The sequence below is a fragment of the Nymphaea colorata genome, chromosome 2 (genome assembly GCF_008831285.2).
Source record: "Nymphaea colorata isolate Beijing-Zhang1983 chromosome 2, ASM883128v2, whole genome shotgun sequence".
NCBI lineage: Eukaryota > Viridiplantae > Streptophyta > Magnoliopsida > Nymphaeales > Nymphaeaceae > Nymphaea > Nymphaea colorata.
In genome coordinates this window covers 31730189-31751480 of record NC_045139.1, presented here as the reverse complement: position 1 = coordinate 31751480, position 21292 = coordinate 31730189, and the positions used below count along the sequence as shown (strand labels likewise).

Sequence of the window (21292 nt, the reverse complement as noted above, 5' to 3'; positions counted from 1 at the left end):
ATGTGTGAGAGGTGAAGGATTTTATATATAAGAATTTTAAATTTTAGTCATTCAACAATATATATATATATAGCGACAGCAGAATTTCTTAAGTAAATCGTGGTTGCCAGATTGGACCTGATAGTAGGTTGAGTCGCACTCTGAATTCCATGAGGTCGGTCATAGTAATCTTACTTTAAGTGGTCTACACGGTTCCTTTCACATAAGACAAACTATTAATCACATCATTCGGCAATAAAAAAATGTGCCCAAGAATATTTAGGAAAAGCCTAACCTGGTTTCATGGCTTAACAAGCCGGTAGATTAATCTCGGTGGCAGTAAATTGAGCGACTCATGGGTTGTAAATTAACAACTGTAATACTAATTATTATTATTATTATTATTATTATTATGCAAAGACTTGCATATTTAAATTGTTTAAGCGGCTTTGAATAGCTAACATTTTACCTCTATAATGACATTATAAGGTTTTATAAGGATCTTAGATCCACATATTTAATTGATTTTTTATTTCTAACAAAAAGAAGAAGTTCCTTTGTTTGAAAGATGCAAGATTATATCATGGATTTACAAACAAAGCATGCATCTTGAGATCTATTAAATTAACGATGATCCTACCTAATTCATCAAAAGCAAACACAGCACCTTGGAAGAATGAGGGAAGGTGGGAGGTTCTACTCTTTTTACGTACATGAAATACTCATTTTGCTCACCTGAATCTTACCTAATTTGTATTTCATTTCTCTCTTCTACTAAAATTCTATAAATTTAATACATAATGCAAACATAATATATATATATATATATATATATATATATATATATATATATTAAATCCACAGCTTTGCTAGATCGATGAAATCAATGTGCGCCGCATGTTAAGTCAAACCCTCTCATCTAATATATTGGAGTAGAAAACGTCAGCTTGATCACTGTCCTCGCCTTCCCCAGATCATCTCAAGATCTCTCTCGACAGGATTCAAAACTGACCTGGAAAATGTCTAAACGCGTGCTAAGCTCTATTACGGATACGATTTTTATATATTTATTTACGAAATCCACGGCGACATTATTTAACCTCCTAATCAATGGAAGACAAAATAATAAATAGGTCCATTTTCTGTGACATCATCGACTACACTACGTCCATGCACAGTTCCAGTTCATCACGTATTTAAAAAGTATCCGTTCTGAAGGTAGACTTATTCAAACAAGTCTATATATGTCGACAGTGCTCCATCACCGTCACTCTAACATACAAAATAGAGCACCATACGTGAGACACTACAAGACATGCACCAGCCACTAGCGCTAAATATTGGCGCCGCTAAAACTTATGGCATTACGTCACACTAATTATATATATGAAGCTTTTGGAACTTAAGTGGCATGGGAATCGACGCGTTAGTGAAGATACGAGCAAAGTAGAATCAGTATCTTGTCTTCCATTTACAATTATAGTGATCTACACAAGTTGGTCTCATCAGGTAGTTTTATAACTATTCAGCTCATTTTTATATAGATCTCTGGCCAGATTTCAATTTGCTCCATAGTAGTTTCAGTTTCAGCTCTAAAAAATGCTAGAAACAATCACTTATCTAATCTTCTTAATAATCGTTTGAGATTTTTTCACAATGTTAAATATGAAACTAAACTTTTCAAAGCTTGTGTTACAATTCACCCCTTTAAAGTGCACATATCCATGTATAAAAAACTCCATGTTTGAATATAAAACCAGCTCTAATGTCATTGTAACAATTCAGCCTACACTTACTCCAAGCTCGGGCTCTTGGCCTAGCGGATCCCATCTCGTCTTTTGCCAGCTTCATTTTCAGCTTTAAAAATGCTAAGGAGCAAGATAATCAACCGATTAATCAACTTCTTTTATGAGCATTGAAAATTTCTCACAATATTCAATATAAGATTAAACTTTATATTTTTTTCTAATACAAGTACATACTTAATCCATCTAACATACACACATATGCATATACATTCACTCGTCATGAGCATTTCCTCATGATCATCTCTAGTGCCATACAAGACAAACTAGGGCTTCAGGGTGGCTTGATTATGCTTACATGCTTACTCGTACATATACATGGACACATATAAAAGCAAAGTCCAAGCAGAAACTGTAATATATGTGTCTAAATGAGCGCCGCCCTCTATCAGTTGACAACCCTGCAGTTCAGACTCACTTCTCCATCCTCTCCTTTAACGCCAATGTTCCCCATCCTCACCATGGAAGCAGCAAACTCGGAGAAGAAGAGCCCCTTGTGTCTTCCATAGAGGTTCACCAGTTCCCTGGTTCTAGCATCATTGTACAGGTCCTGGTCCGAAGTCAGCACCCCCTTCCCCCTCGTCAATCTCTTGTAGTAGTTGTTGTCGAACTTGACCGCCGTGGCGTCCAGGAACACGGTGTTCCCGGAGGCGGCATTCAGCATGGAGCATTCGCCCTGAAGTTTCGTGGCAAACTTCGAGTCCATTGCAGGATCCACGTTGCCCGTGTTGATTCTGCTCGAGAAGCTGGTGCAGCTAGAAACTCCCAAAGTGTGGGCGCCTGAGAGAACCACCAGGTCCCCAACTGAGAGTCCTCGCTTGGCAAAGCTTTGGATGAGTTTTGTGACGGTGGAGTTTGGTGGAGGGAGCTCTTTAGTCTCCTCAGCGATGGAGACTCTGCCGTCTTTTCTTCCCTTCAACACCTTCCATTGAGGACCGCCAGACTGCCAAAGGAAACAAGGCAGTGAGCTATATGAGTATATAAAATAAATGTGACTTTCTCTCTCTCTCTCTCTCTTTTGTGCGTATACATGTGTGTGGACATGTGCAAATTGCACACATATATTGAAGTGTTCAAATTTGTCTAATGTCTATTTTGTACGATGGTTAAAAATTACAATTACCATAAATCTTTGTTGAAAGAATGAGGAACGGTTGTTGCATAAAACATTGGTAATACTGTGTATATATATATATATATAAATTTAAATTCAACCTACTACTGGCAAAGTATTTAATGGACATCGCTAAAAGCATCATAAGATAAAAGAAATTGTTGCTACACCATCAGTCCTTGTTAATGTTCATATGGCATGAGGCTTTTAGCGATGGTTTCTAAACATTTAGGATATATATATATATATATATATATATATATATATATAGAGAGAGAGAGAGAGAGATTAAAGTTCATCAATAGATGAATACCAAATGAGTGAAAGAGGGTGAATGGTAATACCAGGACGACGGCGTCTCTGGCTGCCATGGCCAATATGTCTGCACATGAGACTGTACGGGGGCAGGCATCTTCCACCTTCGCCTTCGCCGCATCGATCACATCGAAAGCACCAAGGGACAAGTTGGGGGGTGCAGTTTTCTCCGTTCCGTTTCCGTCCAAGAGCACCGACCCATCGCACCCCTAACAACGGCCACAAAAATATCGTCAAGAACGAAGGGTCAGCTTATGTTCTCATAAAAGAATAACATGGAGAATCGGATAAAATAGACATACTTTAATTTTGAAGTTCAGAAAACTGATTAAAGTAACTAAGAGAATCTCTCCTCGACTAAAGTTCAAGCCTGACTAAAACACATCCATATAATCCAAAATAATAAATTAGACCCAAAAACATATTGATGAAGTTGCTCTTGCTTCACTTGTCCTACCCTTATAAAGCAATCATGGAAGAACATCCGAAGAAGACGAGCAGGGACTTTCTGATCGCCCATGGCGGCCTTCCTCACGGCCTGATAGACTAGCTCATCAGCTTGAGGGCACGTACTGTCGTAGTAGCTGACGCTGAGCTTGCCTTTATTTGCCAGGCTCTCCCCAACAAGAAGGAAAAGAACAAAGAATTTGACGAAACTTTGAGCAGGAAGAACACCCATCTTCAGTGAAGGTAAAGGACACTGCTAAACTGGCTCGTATGGTGATCTGCAGCTCCGTGTAAGAAGCATTTATACACAAGCAAGTGACACCATAATTATTGAAGAGTGAAGGGATGGGTAACCTTCACAGGGCAATAAAATTATTTCTTAGATCTCTTAAGAAGTAGAAAAATATGCGTGTATAATTTTGGAGACCGAGTCAAGTTAGGATTCATTCACCAAAAATGACAGCAGGATAACATTATAAGGCTTCGCTTTATCATCTTGGAGACCGAGTCAAGTTGGGATTCATTCGCCCAAAAGGACATTCAGTAGGAGAATGATTAGAAGGCCTTGCTTATCTTCCTGGAAACTGACTGGTATGTGCTTGGTTGGCAGCCGCCTACTATATATATATATATATACATGCAGGTTGAGGTGTCATCGTCATTATCGAACTTTCCGTGTGCTATAATAAAACCTTGTAGTTCTGATTAGTCGTTTAGATTAGTCGTTTACAAATTGAATTTACCTGATCATCGCTGCTTACTTTTGTATGGAAGGTTACATACCAGACTGGCAGAATTGCAGAATTACATGTAGTCAATGGCGGAGATACATGGGCGCTGGTGGGCCACTGCCCCCACCAATCCATCAAAAGTTTCATTATGAAATGAAAAATGGCATTATGATGACCTAAAAAAAAGTTGAGGTGCCCGGCGGCGGAGGCAGGATTTTTTTCAAGGGCGGGCCGGCAGTCTGACCTCTGGATCTAGGTGGGGCCAAACTGAATTCCAATACAAAAAATGTATTATGTAATTAAAAAATATTATTTTTTTCAATACAAAAAAATTGATTGGTTAAGGTGGGATTCAGATTGTGTATCCAGATTATTTGAACACAAAAAGTTGATAGTATTGCGATTAAAACGCAGTCTGATCTGCAGTAGCGACCTGTGTTCCGCATGCAATTCTGCAACTGAAGTTGAGTTTGAGTCTCAATTAACTAAATTTGAAACCAACTGAAACCTTAGCAGGTCCACATCTAGAACTCTGATTGATGATTGTTGAGTTGGGTTGGGTTTGGTTTGTGAACATTTTATCCATCTCGTAATCCAAAGCACAAACCCAATGATATAAAATTCAAGCTCAAAACCTGGTAATGCTAGATCTGACTTGAGTCCAGTTTGCGATCCCCATTTAAACAACAGTTACCGAAACGTTCAAATGTAATCTATAAACGACAGGATCAAAGCTAGAATTTTTTTATAAGAGGAGCTGAATTAAAGTTTTTCAATTTTGATAAGAATCGAAATATTTTTTTTTTTAAGTTTTATACAAAAACAAGTAAAATTTTCTAAAATTTATATGTAAATTTTCTTTAAAAAAATTGAAGTGGGGTCAAGGCTCATGCAAGCCCCTCCTTGGCTCCACCTCTTGTGAACGAAATGAAGCCAAATAAAGGGCTGATGGGGCGTCACACAAAACTGGATCTAAACCTTCCTAAAGTGATTAGATTCTCATCCAAACTGAACCATCTGGATCGATAAAATGGATCCGCTTTCTGCACAGTTGTCCTTAGTTTCATAACCACTTGTGTCTCCAGAGTCTAGACTTGAATCATCTAAACTAAATTGTAAGACGTGGACATAAAGGATGAGGTTCGGACTACAGTCTAGAAGTGAGATTGACAAGACCACATATGCATATGGTTCATTCATCTTGTCTAAGACCACATATGCATATGGTTCATTCATCTTGTCCAAGACCACATATGAATGCAAAAATAAGCCTTAAGGAACCAAATGATGACCTGCTAGTAAGGAACAAGGTAGACATAGGAAGAGGAGGTGCTTTGCCTAAGGTCTATTAAGCTCAATAATAAGTTTTTTCTTCTTTGCATTAAATTAGGCATGAATTAAGAGACACACACTTATAACATCTGACATAGTCAATAATATATATTCTCTGTAGAATAAATTATTTTTAAGGACACACTAACTTCGAATGAGCAGAAGCTAGCTGCCTCAAAAAAAAAAAGGTCAAAGCCCTCCACCCTTTCCTAGGGTTCAATACCACTTTGATTCCTAGGGTTCAATACCACTTTGAAACTTAAATAGACTCATGATAAACACCTGTCAATTAAAGTATCAGCACCATTTACAATCCAAATAAATAGTTGTCAATTAAAGTATCAGCACCATTTACAATCCAAATAAATAGTACCCAAAAGAATCAAATGATGGATTCTCACCAAACTAAGAGAGTCATTGAGACTTGACCTCTTTCCCAATTTATGAATATGATGTTCGCCATCTACAACCATATCAGACAACTAGTCACAGCAGATAGAATGGCGAAGACAAATTTTCTAGTTTTCTTTCCCTACAGAAAATGATACTAAAACCACCCCCACACCTCTCCCTCATCCATCCCTCTCTCTCTCTCTCTCTCTCTCTCTCTCTCTCTCTCTCTCTGTAAGAAACTTCTTCAAGATCCTCATAGGAGAACATGTCCCCTTCTACGAATTCACGTAAGCACCTAACTGCAAGAAAAAACCCGACCACTTGCCAGCTTATTGCAAGAACCACAGACGAACCAGAAAACAATCAACAAACGCTTCGACAACTGGCAGCAACAACAATTAAACAATTAATCGCCACTTCGTCTCGTCATCGAGAATACAATGACCATAGTCTAATATTGCACGTCATTATTTGCTCACAGGGCCCAAGAAGACCAAAATAATAGAAAAGCCAACAGAATAATCACCGGCGAGATCCCGATCTTAGACACGGGCAAGCAATCGACTTTTTACCTTTTTCACCAACCGAACGGTTGGAATCGCAAAACGCAGGCGCGAACGGCTAGATTCAAAGAAAACCCACATGCAGATGACCTAGCAGGCACACGTCCTCTGAGTCAGGATTAAGACGAGCGGTTGTTGGCACCACAGGACATGACCCACGCGGATGTTCTACTTAAAACGTGAGAAAGCACCAGTCGTTCACTTATTCGTTAGACCTGGATGCAGGCAAGAAATCGATTCCCGCACGCTCTTTCAGCTACCAAACAGTTGGAATAGAAACGTAAACAGAGGAGCAACAAGCTAAATTCAAGGAAAAATCACACGCATCAAAGCTAGCAGGATTAGGATCACAGGCTGGTTGGCTTTACTTCTACTTAAAATGTAACAAAACACCACATTCATTCGCGTATCAGTATAGTATATAATCATTAGTTCCTCCCAACATTAGGAACAAGACCACAAGCATTAAGTAGGCCTTGTCCAACCATTGTACTTTTCAATGTGACATAAAAGCCTGCGGTTCACTTACCAACAGTACATGAACCAGGCTGTCGTCGGTCCACAATGCTGGGGTTGACTTTGTGAGACCTGACCACGAAAGTGAAACATGTAAATTTAGAATGGAAGGGCGTGGAAATTCCAAATAAAGTTTCACCACACCAGGGAGCGTCCTAATCCACTTTAATCAAACTAACGAATATTCCATCTCCAGTCTTGCAACCCATGAGATGAAGGGAAGTGTAGTGCCCTTAAATGAGGCTGTTCTTCGTTGTGTCGACCATACCGGCAATCTGCTTCATGGAGGTTATCATTTATGTGTGGTGATGCAAGCAATTCCATCTACAAGTAGGTAAAGACCACCAGAAAGTCCTAAGGGTTAATATGGTGTAGGCACTAATATCCGACATGTGACAAACCAAGGCCATGAAGTGCAGAATTCCAGTCAGCAACAACAAAAGATTCCCCTTACAAGTTCTCCTGCAAACCTTGACATGGACCAGACTCAGAAGCAGTACCTCAAGAAGCACCCAAATGAGCTGAAAACCATTGCAAGGGAAGAAATAAATCTGAAATTCTCAATGTGGATTTACTTACAGCTAAGGAATATACAACGGGCAATGCATTAACAGATTTATACCTTTCAATTAGGATCAAACAAGCTGTCAGGCAACAGTTAAAGCAGGGATCATGTGTGTATTTCACATATGGATCCCTTGTCAGTGCCCAAGGACAATCGAGCACTAACTACATATTTGCTTCCCCACAAGAACATGAAGTTTCATGGAAAAGTTAGTCACTGGAAAAACAGAGTCTAATAATTCCGACTGCAAATCAAGCACTATAGATACCTCACATCCTAACAGTCCATTTCCCTGTATCCAAACATCGAACACGTATCAGCTCCCTGTAGAAATGTGAAATACATAAGAACCAAAGTATGATTTCAGACGCACAAAACATATAACACACACACCAGAAAAACCCAGCAAAAGCAGTGGAATGGGGAAGAAAGAGAGAGAGAGAGAGAGGGAGAGAGAGAGAGTTGAATAGCTTGATCCCACTTATTTTCTGGTTCATCTACAAAGCTCAGAAACAAATCCATGCATTTTTTGTTTGATCCAACATGATAAAGTTAAGCTGGTTTACCTGTGAGAAGTAGAATTAGCAGAACAATGACAACTAGAGGGATCGAGACTTCCACAACTGACAGCTTTAACTGAAGAAAACCAGCGGTCAGATTATTACTCTCCATCACCCACAGCAGCTACCTTGGCAACATGGTTGGGAGCCCTCCCATAAAAACGTCCTCCTCGTCTACCCTGATTGTGTCCCCGTTCACGGTACTTTGAAACTACAGGAGCTTGTGAACCAGTATCCCGTGTGTCCTCCACTTCAGTGGAATTGTGCTGAAATGAGCTTCCATGCCTATGAGAATCACCACGCTGGTATTCAGGTGGCTTTCGCTTTTCACTGTGTGGAGGTACTTGATGCTGCTGCATGCTGCTATCTTGTCCCTGACTCCAGTTGCCATCATGAGTTTCTTCAAGTGCTCTGTTATGGAAACCTGAACTATGCTGTCCATGTCTGCGATTGCCTGCACGGACTGGCTGCTCCCATGTAGCTTCAGAAACTATAGTAGACTGGTCAGGCATAAGTTGTCTTGTAGTTTGTTGCCGACCCTGCCCTCCAGTGGAAACATGATCATGCAAAACGGGTCCCTTCATTTCTTTGTCGCTCTCCTGATGATGAATATCTGTGGGAACTCGGGCTTGATTAGGCTTTGTTTGAGAAATATTATCCTTTTCAATGTATTGTGATTTTGCATGTGAACCATGATACTTATCAACATGCTGAGAGAAGTATCCTGTACCCTGAGATGGAACCTCCTTTCCATGGGAAGGTGCAGCTTGTGCAGTAAACTTTTGGCTGCCCATGCCTCTGCCACCAGCCCGGTTGCCTTTGTGAGAAAAATGAGTCTTAGGCTGCCATTGAGAAGTCCTGTGCTCAGGAACAGAATGAGGATTAGCTCTTGAGCCACCTCTCCCTTCAATTTCTGTGGCCTTGAAAGCCGAGGATTGTTTATCAATTTTCTCAGACGAAGTGTTCTGAACCACCTTATCCTCTGATTTTTCATTATTATCAGCACCACTTTGCAACCTTGTTTGGGGTTTCTTCTTACCATCTCTTGAGATGTTAGAAGAAGATTCCCCCCGTGGAATAAGCACATCAGGGTCGTGACTAGAGCCAGAACCTGAACCCAGGTTATTCAACACTGAAGCATCACCAGAGCCCCCAGAATATTGCACCAATTCAGTGGAAGAGGATGTTTGAGGCTTAGATAAATTATGCACATCCGCAGCCTTTGAACTGTTCTTACCTTGATCAGAAGCGACATGTTCACCAGAGGAAGCTGACGGGCAGTAAGATTCAACTGCACCACGCTGACGCCAAGATGTATGAGTTTTCCCATGCTTGTGCCTGCCCTCACCAGTTCTCATTTCAATCCCAGATCCTGTTTTAGCAGCATTGGCATCATTTTGGTGTCCTCTTTCACTATCATGAGCACTCTCTATCTTCAGGGCATGCTGACTTGATGCAGTCTGCGGAGAAGAGGAACCTGAAGGCTGCTGGAGAATCCCTTGCTGAGACAGTTCTTTGACAACAGGCTTTGGGACATAGCGCTCCATCTCAGCCCTCTTACTTTTGAAAGCACTTTGAGTATTGACATGAACAAGTTTGGTTGCTGATTCTCCTTCATTATTACCAATATTCTGCTGATTTGCATCTTCAGACAGCAAATTTTGACTAGTCAGACGAACAGGTGCCCAAACAGCTTCACTTCCATGTAACCTCTCACCTTGTCTTACAATTTGGGAGCTTCTTGATGGTCGTCTGGTAGTTTGATTCCTCCAGTTATTAGTTCTTGCATGGGGTTCATCAGAAGCATGTAAAAATCCTTGATTTTCTGATGTCACAGACATTGGCATGTTTTTAGGTTCTAAATCCTCAGTAATATTCTTTGCTGTTAGTGACGGCGTGGAACTAACTTCCTGTGGGCCCTGAGATAACTCAGGTCTAATAGTTTCAGATGTAGCATTGGATGCAGATATATCCACCACCCCAGATGTGGCCAACCCCGCCATTGAAGCCTCATCCAGCTTGTGCTTGTTCTTCAAGGCCTTGCTGCCTTTACGCTTATGGGAAGTAATGTGTTCTATATTATTGCCAATCACGTTGGGCAGATTACTAGAAGCACCTTCATCTGCCACCACCGTTACCCGAACATCACTTGTGGATCCATTAACAGAAGGTTGGCTTGAAGTACTTCTGTCATGTGGTAAGTTTGGCCTTCTTTTGGCACTGACAGGCCTCTGCCTGAACATGCCATTTTCCTCAGGCTGCATAGCATCTCTATTGAGTGGTAATTCATTAGAACCAGTCTCCGTTGATGTTATGATGGATGAAGCACATACCGCCTGTGGCCCTTGAGCAGAGGTTAAAGTATCAGATCCCACATCTTTAGATGCATGACCAGTGGAATCTAGCCTATTAGCATGATCTGCACTTATCCGGCCCTCCTCTTTTGTGTTCAGAACATCACATACAACTGGAGACTCCTCCAATTTCCCCCCCTGACAATCTTGAACTTTCACAGTTGCTTTTACATCGGCTTTCACAGACATATGGTTGCCGGATTGCTCCACTATTTTATGTTTTGTAATGCTGCTCTCCCTTGAAGTTTCATCTGCATTCTGAGTTGAACATTCTGATGCAGTACGCCTATTCAATTCTTCCAACTTTGCAAGTGCCTTAGCCTTTTGCTCTCTTATTCGTTCCTCCTCCTCCTCCAGGCGTTGCTTAGCACGTTGCACAGCAATCTCCTTCATCCTAGCACGCTGACAGGCAACCAGAAGTAAGGGTATAAATATCTAAGGGTCAAGTGAATAATATCAGTGAAGGAGGTCATAAAAAGAAGATGTACCTGTGCTTTGTAGTCAATTGAGTCATTAGAGGATGTGATATACAGTTCTCCTCCTGCCTTGACATTTGAAGGTGGTTCTCCAACCTTGGTGACAGTACTAGATGGCTTTTCACTAACACCTTGAGAAACTCTGTTATCTTTAAGAATCTCAGATGTTACAGTGTTGGACTCCATATGCGTGCCCGGTGTCTTCAGCTCCAAAGCCTTCCTTCTCCAGCCCTCACCCTCCTGAATATGGAACTTCCCTTTTGCACGGTGATCACCTCTACCATTTGCACCATAGTTTCTCTTATAACTTTGAAAATGAGCCCTTTCAGAATTTTCTGAAGAATCAAGCACCTCAGAAGTAGAAGATTCGATCTTAGATGGTTTCTGGTCAATTGGTAGACTGCCAGGCAAGTCAGATCTCTTAACCCAAGATGATACTTCAATAGTTTTGTCATGTGAAACAGCCAGCCCTTTACTAGAAGTTACATTGGCAGAAACGTCTCTGGATGGATAATCTCGCTTAGCTGTTGCAACCTTTGGTTTTCCTGAATTATCTTCCTTGGAAAATGAGGACTGTACATCAGAATGCCCATCAGAAGTTCTAGATTTTACATTTATATAATCTGTTTTGCCTACTGATGTATCATTTGTTGTGGAAACTGGGAAGGGTTGATCGTGTGATGATGACTTCTCAGCCACAAACTTGTCACTAGCTACATGCTTGGTACCTTCATGTGGATGGGTAATCACAGCATTATCTTTGGAAATACCAAATGAATCGTCATCAAAGGCTGGCTTTGAGAAGTCCATTGGTTCATTAATGCTGGCAACTGAATCCCAATCATTTTCACATACAGATGATGACTGTGAAGTAGGTCTTCCAGAATGCTGGCTGCTTACCTTTAAATGGTGATTTTTCTTCTCCTCCGCATCCTTCCCTACCACTTCGTCTCGTTGCTTCAGAAGGACCTTGTAAGGACCTTGGGTTTCCTGTGCACGTCCACCATGTTCCCTGGAAGTCATCACATTAGGACCTGAGGGTGCCGGAAACCTTGCATTGGCACTGCCTAGATCTGGCTGTGTACTTTGACCAGGATACCTGGCATCATGTGTGCTAGGTGCAACACCTGCCTCCATTACAGAGGCATCTGTCTCATCAGACTTGCAAAACCCAGGGGAAGGTCCATAATACCCCGGTGCTGGACCAGGATACATGCCTGGCCGAACAGGGATCAGAGGGTGACCAGGCATCATATAGGGATCAGGTATGAGAGGACGATGCACTTCCCCATTTTTAGAGTAGCCAGGACCACCTGGCCTTGCCATTGTCGGTGGGTAAGGAACAGACCTTACAGCCATTTGAGGATGATAGTATGTCGATGGATCAAGAGGATAGCCACCTGGGCCTCCCATTGGTGCGTAAGGAGCAACAGGAGTGGCACCACGGAACCAACCTCCCTCAGGCTGGTTTGGAATTGGACCAGCATACCAAGCATCGAAATGTTGTGGAGGCATGTGCATGTTAGCATATGGTGTTGTATGCTGAGGCTCCCTCTGCCATTTCTCAGGTGCAGATTCGCCTCCCCTATATGGAGAATGATCCCTTTTCCATGTATTCACGATTCCCTTATCTGCTGCCACATCCTTTGATTCTTCTGAGAACAGAACAAGATAATGAAAGCTTTAGCCATTGTATCACAAAGGAATAGCTGAAGGCAAAAGCAATTCTTCTCTTTTTTTTTCCCCTTTTCAACAGGAGAAAAGAAATGGCTAGGATGATCATACACACCACTTGGAGAGCCTTTTTGTGTTGAAGGTCTATCAGATGCAGAGGAGGGACGCCCATGAGAGTTATTCCCTTCACAAATATCATAAAAAAGACTAATATAAAAAATGATGAAAACTTTTGTAGGCTTGCAATTTGAATTAGATGAAGAAACATGCAGAGAAAAAATCATCAAATGCAACAGGGAGAATGCAATTAACGCAAAAAATTAAAATCACAGTGCATTTAATCATAAACAGGAATAATTTTTAGTTGGAATAGAAGTGAAGGAATGCACCTTGTTGCCCATGCAATTCAGAAACCTTCTCAGAACCTAGAGTAGGAAAATCTCCAGAGGAAAGTGTGAAGCCACTTGTTTTTGGGGCTCCGATTCCCTGAAAGAGACGGCAGAAGGACAACTTGTTACCATGGGAACAAATGAAAATAACCTAGGACCACCAAAGAGGATAGATTGAGGAAATTATATTCAGTTGAAGGAGCAAGATCTTTGAACACAAAGAAGTTCAGCTAAGTAATAAACAACGCCTTACCAATCTTTCTGATGTCCCTGGCCCCCGCCATGCAACTGAGCCCTCGGCTGAGGAATCAGCAAATCGAGAAAGTTGAGAGCTACCTGGCCTAGTATCAGCACTTCGTGGACGAGCAGCTGCAATTGTATTATTTCCTGCCAACACTCCTGATGCTGATGAAGGGCGGGAAGAAGAACTCCATGCACTGTGTGCTGGTTCACATGACTTCTCACTACCAGCAGTCGATGGACGTGTGCCACTTCCTCCTGATGAAGGACGACCAGTTAGATGGCTTCCACCTGATGAAGGGCGACCAAGTGCAGAAGCAGTTACTTCCGCATTAGGAGAGGATACCCCAGAGGAACCCCAGGAGTCAGCTGAAGTTGATGAACGATTAGCAGGCCCCCAGCTAATGGTACCTCTGAAGAGTGGAGACAGAAAAATATTTAATCCACTAAAACAATAAATTGAATAAAATTTATCCAATAAATTCTTTCCAGGATTCTGTGGATGCAGATGCACCATATGCCATAAGAAAGGCAGGATTGTGTAGCCTATTCTTAATTATCAGAGAAAAAAAATTAAGAGAAAACCAGCAAGGGCATTTAATATGAATAAGCAACTACCGGTGCTATTGTTGAATAAAACAATCAAATTTTAAAGAGCATAGCTGCAATCTGGAGGAACCAATTGTTTGGCTTCAACTCGTCTCAACAGAAAAGAAATTAACACATAAATGAACTCAAAAATTGCCATACAAGGAAATTTTCGAACCTTAGCAGATCCCTCTTCAAATGTGAGCCTCAGCGGTTGCATGAAAAATGACATAGCTCTTATCAACTACGCATGTGGCTTTGTGCCCCCTTCACATATGCAAGAGAAGAGACTTTTCCCAATACAATTGGATTAATAGTTGGATTCAGTTTATCTGTCTTTTGTCATATTTGCTCCATAACATGATAGGTATAGGCTCGACATGAATTTGAATCACTGATATCACGATATTTTCGAAAATATCAAGATATTATTGTCAAAAATAAGAAAAAGCAAAAAAAGGTAAATTATGCATCTGATGACACATCTCCAATGGTCATTTTTATTCTCTCCAGCAACAAGTAAGCCAGTTCTTCTTTCTCTCTCCCTCTTTTCCTTAGTTTCTTCATCTCAGGTGTCTTCCTCCCTTTTATCAATATTTCTCTCCTTCTTTGTCGTAATCCTCTCCTTTTCTTCTTTCTCCTTCCACTTCTTTTCTCTCTGACTTCGTGTCAATTCTCTTTTTGCCTTTTTCTCTCACTGCTCTCTTTCTCAGTTTCTCTCTGTTTATCTCCCTCTCCCTTTCTCAATTTCTCTCAGCAAGCTTGTGCTGATCGAATGGATGAATATGCTTGTCCAGCCCAAATGGGAAGCTGAGATGCTAACTATATATATCACTCATTTATAAATGATATGAAACCAATATGGCATTGCTCTTTTTTGTGCATTTATTAGTTTTTTTTTCATGGCATGCAAATGGTATGCTATGTTACACTTTCGTGTGCATTAGTGTATACACAAATATGTTCTTGTGTAAGTACATTTAAGTGTGTATAGTGATTTATGTTATACGTTTACTGCTCTAGAAGATTGCACTTTGCAGTTGGCAGATCTGCTGATGCAGACTGGTAGGAGTTGAGTGATATAAATTTGAAGTGTATTAAGTGATGTAATTTTCAAGTGTGCATCTGTGTGTGTGTGTATGCACACATGGTCGTGTCCCCATACCCAAATTTATTTGAAATTGCTTTGCACCCATCTATGCACATAAGAAATAAAATTTTTCATACAGCATATTTCCGAGAACAGACTAAGCACATCTGACTGCAGATAGATTAAGATACACACTTCACAAAATAAATACAACATTATTATGATGACTAGAAGCACTTACTTGGGAACAATCTCGACATTTGGGTCTAGACCATGATTCTCTGACTTTTGGCTGGGTAAATTGACAGGCTTAGGAACAGCAATCTTTCCTAAGACTGTCATGCCCCCTCTCCGTGCAGAGACCCACCTAATTCAGTAATAACAGGATAAGCAGAAAGGCGATCGGATAAAATAAAATATTCAAGTGAATGCGTTAGTTGACAGTTTCAGCAATTACTATTCTAAGTAACAAAAATAAAGTCAGCTAAGTACCTTTTTCAGCTAACCTAATAATACACAATTTACACTAAACTTTTGACTGATACAAATGACTGACAACACACACAAAACATGCAGCATGTACAGAACAATTTTATAAAGTGACCAGTACACTATGAAGCATTAGCTAATGATAGCTGTTGATTCATGCAACTATCTATGGAGGTGATTATATGTATTTGTTGGTGGCAGAAATCGTTAAGATTTTATGGTTTAAGAAATTAGTAATGATAACCATGAATAGGTGACAATGAGAACAGAATGGTGGCATCTATACAAATGCATCAAAGAAGCTCAAATGAACTACTGTCCTTTCCTTCTGTCAGTAATAAGACAGCAAAGCAAATAACAAACTAAGCTAGAGAGGGCATAGCAAGTTGAAGGTAGAATAGGATTCCTCACTTGGCATAGCTGTGTTATAATTGAGCTTCCAGAAGTGGGACAGTTGTAAGACACACAAGCCCACTTGATTAGCACCAAGACATTGCACACAAGCTTGTGAAATTAAAGAGGAAGGTGCAAACAGACCAGCAATCCATCTTGAGTGTGACACATTGACATGAACTATAAGCACTTGGATTGATCGTGTTACTTTAAGTTTCCTAACATCTTTGCTTGTATGTGCTAGTTAATCAAAATGAAAAAATGAAAAAGGAACACCAAAAAGAAGTGATATTTTGGAAAAAAAACCCATAAAAATAAATATGCCATGTTTTTATTGTGTTGTTTTCGCAGTTTTTTTTTTTTTGATACTTTGGTTATAACGCAAAAATTTACTATTTACCATGGATACTTATATGAAACTGAAAGATGCATAAAATATCAAGGTATCACTAACTGGGAGATCCACCAGATTCCCAGAATAAAGGATTTATTTAAAGCTTCCAACAGTGACTAGCAACTACCTTAACTACTTATAACTATTTAATTGTTGAAATTACTGCACTTCACATTTCAGCTCCAGAAATGCTGCATAAAAATCAGCATGTTTTACAAGCCAAATTTCTTGGAAATACATGGCTTCAAATGTGTAATGAGCTAAAACTAGAAGACCAAAGAAAACAATTATGAATTATGTACTAAAATGTGAAGGTACGTGTGATTAAACGAAGATAACAGTAGCCAAAGGAACAAAATATAAACAAGTGAAACTCGCTATAATGAACTATAAGAAATTTTTGGGCGTCAGAATGTGCAACTTATTATAATAAAAAACAAATGAATCCAACAAAATACAGCTACTGTGATAACAAACATGCACAGTTGACTATTCAAGAAATCTAAAATTTCATTGAATGAAGTTTGATTCTGACATTTGAAATGTTAATGACCATTAGATCTTCTGTAGTCAGGCACCACGTAGATTTTTATCAGATTCTTAACTCCTTAAAAACAAAGGAAGACCATGACATTACTAATCCATACCACGGAACATTGATCAGAGAAGTGCATGACATAGTTCAGTATTACCTAATATGAAAATCTCTGTACTCCTTTTATCATCACAAAATCAAAGGAAAAACAGAGGGAATATGGCAAAGTACCTTCGCTCTCCTGTCATTGTACTTGAAGCCATCTTCCTTTGGCAAAAGTTGCAAGATCATTCAACCTTTTTAGTCTAGCATGAATACCTAAGGCTGGAAAAGGAACTGCACCGTTTATAATTAGTTGTTAGACAATACTGGTAATGGCACCAAGCGAAAATTATTGAATTCCATGTGGAGTACGAACAAAAATAAAACCTGTTCCAAGTTACAGGCCGAACAGAAACGAACCAACATTTTGAAAAACAAGAACCATGTGAGTCAGTTTCTAGAAAGATAAAGGGCAATTCAATGAACCAATAAGAAATAAAATAGATACCTTTCACACCAACTTCAGTAAGAAAATTTTCCAATTCTAGAAAATGTTACCAAAATTGTTAATCTAAAATAGTGCAGCACATGAGCCATCAGAATCTTATCAATTAGTAATGATTTTCCAACACAACAACCTTGCATCAGTTAACAAGATCAAAGTTAATAGAATTGAGCTTGCTAAAAGATAAAAAATCAAAAGAAAACGCTACATTAAGAGCCACAGTCACCAACATCCTTTTCGCAGCTCAACAAGAAGGTATTCCACAGAGTCCGGTTTAAAATGTGATTTTTTGTGAAAATCAAAAAAAACAAAATGTACACTGTACAGATCACAAGATTATGAGTTCTCTAATATTTATTTACGACGACATACACAGACATTCACAAAGTCAACAGATAGATAATGATGCCGCTTGATCGCTGCTGAAACCTTTCAAGCTTCAACATCATGAAAAATATATAATGCATTTAAATCTGTTCTACAGAAATATTCACATGTGTACTATCCCCCCACAACTCTAAACAGTGTTCGACCTTCAAAAGTCTGGAATCAACATATACCGCAAAAGCAATGAGCCAGCTGCACGGTTGAGATTCCGGGAGGTATCCAATCTGCCGTACATTCAGGTAGATTCAAGGGTTTCCATGGCAGAAATTGGTCAGATTGGTGACACAATAACAACCATGCTCGTTTACAGCGCAGCCATCAAGAAATGGGATTTGAAACCTCCAGTACACAGGCACTCTCAGGTGTAATTTTGTCTTTACGAACAGCATGAACGTTAATACATTCTCTAAGTCATCATATGAGGACAGCGTAAACACTTTCTCTAACACAATTAAGAATCAATTCATATGGAAATACAAAAAGAAAGGAAAAGATAACAATGTTGGATTTCATGAGATGAAGCTGATTGAGACGCCAGTTAGAACTTATAATAATATGATCTGTACGAACGATCCAGGAGGTCAGAGAGTCCGGAAGGGTGGGGGGTGGGAGGGGAGAGAGAGAGAGAGTTAATTAAACAGACGGCCAGACCATAAGCATGCAACAGGCTAGCGTGTTTGTTACGTACATAAACTGTAATGAAGTTTCTGCACGAATCTCTTGACAAACAGTAGTGGCCAGATCAAAAGAACGATAGTAGCCAAACTCAAGTTTCATCAATCGCCAAAAAGTTCAAACTATTTAATCAGAAAGAAACAACCTTCAAACTATAAAAACCTATGGAGAAACAAAATGTCCGTCAACGAATTTGTCATGTCTACCATTGCTCGGTTAGACCAATTTCTAACCATCGAAGGGGGGGAAAGAGAAAACTCCGGAAAGAGAGAGAGAGAGAGAGAGAGAGAGAGAGAGAGAGAGAGAGAAGACAACACTTTCATCCACCAGATTCCGCAAACGCATCCCATTACGCAAAAAAACAACCTTTGTTAATTCGCACGTTCTTCGCGACCCTAATAGCTCCTATAGAAGAACCGAAAGTACGAAACGAAAACAATCGCCCTTCCCTCCCTCCCAGAATGTGAAAATAGCCTAAAAATCGCATCCAAAAGCAAGGAGACACAGACACATCAAACAAAAGAAGAAACCAGAATAAACTTCAGAAATAGCAACGAAGGGGAGAAGAACCACTCGCCTGGATTGCCTTCCAAGTCCTACGTTCAAAGAAACTCCTACGAGGCCCTGATCCCAGAAAAAACGAATAACAATAAGAAGAAGAAGACTCTCTCTCTCCCCCCTTCTGATGAATCGAATCAACAACAGTAGAGATCGCAATCTCTGAGCGATCGACGGAGAAGGTGCCGGAGGGTATCAGATTAAGGGGAAGGGTTTTCCCCTTCTCAGGATGATTCAATGTCTCAGAGAAGCGAGAAGCCAACAAGATGAAAAAGCCCCAATCGAGGACTCGCACGATTTAGGGTCTCCCTCTCCCTCTTTTTGCAGGAAAATAAGAAATCCAAAATTTAAGAAAAAAAAATGCAGACGTCCTCGCATCTACGGCCCGAGGGTCAGGGGGCAACTCCCCGTTTAATGACGATAATGCCCATATCTTGGGGCAGTATTACCTGCATCGGACTTTCTTGGAAGCCACGTCATTTGTTTCCTCCAACGTGACCAGATAGTGAGGTTGAAGATTAAGCACCGCCATTCTCTGCCTGCCAAGCTTAAAGAGATTGAGATTCTGTCCCATCAAACCTCGCACCTTTTGCTTGTATTCCCCCCAGAGTCTCTATTGTTGCTCAAGTCGTGAAGCAAAAAATTAAATTTTGGACGGAGAAAACAAGCCAACGATAATTCTGCTGCCACGTGGAAAGCACGGCTTGTGAGCCCGCTTGTCTCCTTCGGCATCTCCTCGTTTACGGCGAACCGTCACATGCCGAGCTCGGTCACGATTCGGCAAATCCGATTTCCGAAGCGTTGCAAGTCTCGTAACGTAAATGTAGAATATAATATATTCTTCTTACTATTTAAAATCTTATATAATAATTTTGCTTTATATAATGTAATGATGTATTAAAGGTATATAATATGCATGTTAACTAAAAATAGATACTGTGTAAATTTAAAGAAAAATTAGCATTTTGATTATTGAAAGTCATTGTAAATTATCAAACAAGTTAATTGAGCAACTCATAATTAAATGTGCCTTGTCTTTGCATATAAAATGGGTTGTCAATCAAACATAAATATTAGTTAGCTTAAGATAATTGGATCTTGTGAAAACAGTTTAATTTTCAGTAGACAATTCTTTTTTACAATTCAAACCCACCTAGGTTGAACTTCGGTCTGTTTTCGGGTATATTTGGATCCAAGCCGGGATTTGGACAGTGATACTTTATTATGTGGAGTTATTGTTAGCTATATACATTTATATTTGCCGAATGGAATCTCACATAATTTGATTAATGATCGTGTATATATATATATATATATATATATATATATATATATATATATATATATATATATATATATATATATATATATATATATATATATATATATATATATATAACCGGGATTTGAACGGTAATACTTCACCATGTGGAGTTATTATGAGCTGTATACATTATATTTACTGAATGGAATCTCACATAATTTGATTAATGATATTATATATATATATATATATATATATCTTTTAACATAAAGATTAAACATGATTAAAAAATTACTCGAATCATGAGATGACATTGATTTTTCTTATAAAATAATACATTACGTCTGATATGCAAGCAATAAATTTTGATTTCGTGTACACATTCCCATGGATCATGCTATTTAATGAATCTTACTACTTTGATTATTTAAAACTGCTTTTATTGAAATCAATTCATGGTCAACTGAATCGAACCAATTAAAAGAAGATGCAAAGAATGCATTTCTTTTATCCAAGCACCATTTTTTATTAATTGTTTTAATCTAATCGACAATGTTTCTGCTGTTATTTCAATAGTTAAACAATTGTCCTGCTTTTACTTGACTGAACATGAACATTATGAATCTCTACTTATTTTGATTCCATGAACTTTAAAAGTTTAAACAAGTCTCGTCTTACTAATTTTGTTCATATATGAACATTTCATATTCATAAACGCGTCATCAGTTCCTCTTGACCACAAACTGTGTGACATTTGTGTTAAATGGTGTACCACAAACCACCTAGGTCTCGAAGCAGCCATAAACCCCAGAGGCAGGAAATGGTCGTACAAACTGCCATTCTCCGATCTTATCAAAAATTTGTTTCATTTTTTAAATTTTACCTTGACCAAATTAAATTTTATATATATATATATATA

At 39.4% G+C, this 21292-nt stretch overlaps 2 protein-coding genes across 4 annotated transcripts; both read right to left on the bottom strand.

Annotated features, from left to right (window-relative positions):
- Positions 1–1929: 1929 nt before the first annotated feature.
- Positions 1930–3946, bottom strand: LOC116248394 (peroxidase 66-like). The gene is made up of 3 exons (XM_031621164.2): positions 3671–3946; positions 3243–3422; positions 1930–2727 (listed from the first exon to the last, which is right to left on the bottom strand). Exons 1-3 carry the CDS (start codon positions 3890–3892, stop codon positions 2173–2175), a joined length of 957 nt encoding a protein of 318 aa, XP_031477024.1. The 5' UTR covers positions 3893–3946; the 3' UTR covers positions 1930–2172.
- A 3117-nt stretch (positions 3947–7063) lies between these two features.
- LOC116249197 (protein MODIFIER OF SNC1 1) lies at positions 7064–19447 on the bottom strand. Of its 3 annotated transcripts, XM_031622386.2 has the most exons (10): positions 19129–19447; positions 17174–17278; positions 15373–15498; positions 13467–13866; positions 13214–13310; positions 12940–13008; positions 11163–12805; positions 8327–11076; positions 7818–8084; positions 7064–7716 (listed from the first exon to the last, which is right to left on the bottom strand). In XM_031622386.2, the coding sequence occupies exons 2-8, from the start codon at positions 17203–17205 to the stop codon at positions 8422–8424; spliced, it is 5022 nt and encodes a 1673-aa protein (XP_031478246.1). In that variant the 5' UTR covers positions 17206–17278; positions 19129–19447; the 3' UTR covers positions 7064–7716; positions 7818–8084; positions 8327–8421. The 3 variants fall into 3 exon arrangements, with proteins under 3 accessions (XP_031478246.1, XP_031478245.1, XP_031478247.1); XM_031622385.2 differs by lacking the exon at positions 7064–7716 and having other exon boundaries at positions 7785–8084; XM_031622387.2 differs by lacking the exon at positions 7064–7716 and having other exon boundaries at positions 7785–8084; positions 17174–17266.
- Positions 19448–21292: the final 1845 nt, after the last annotated feature.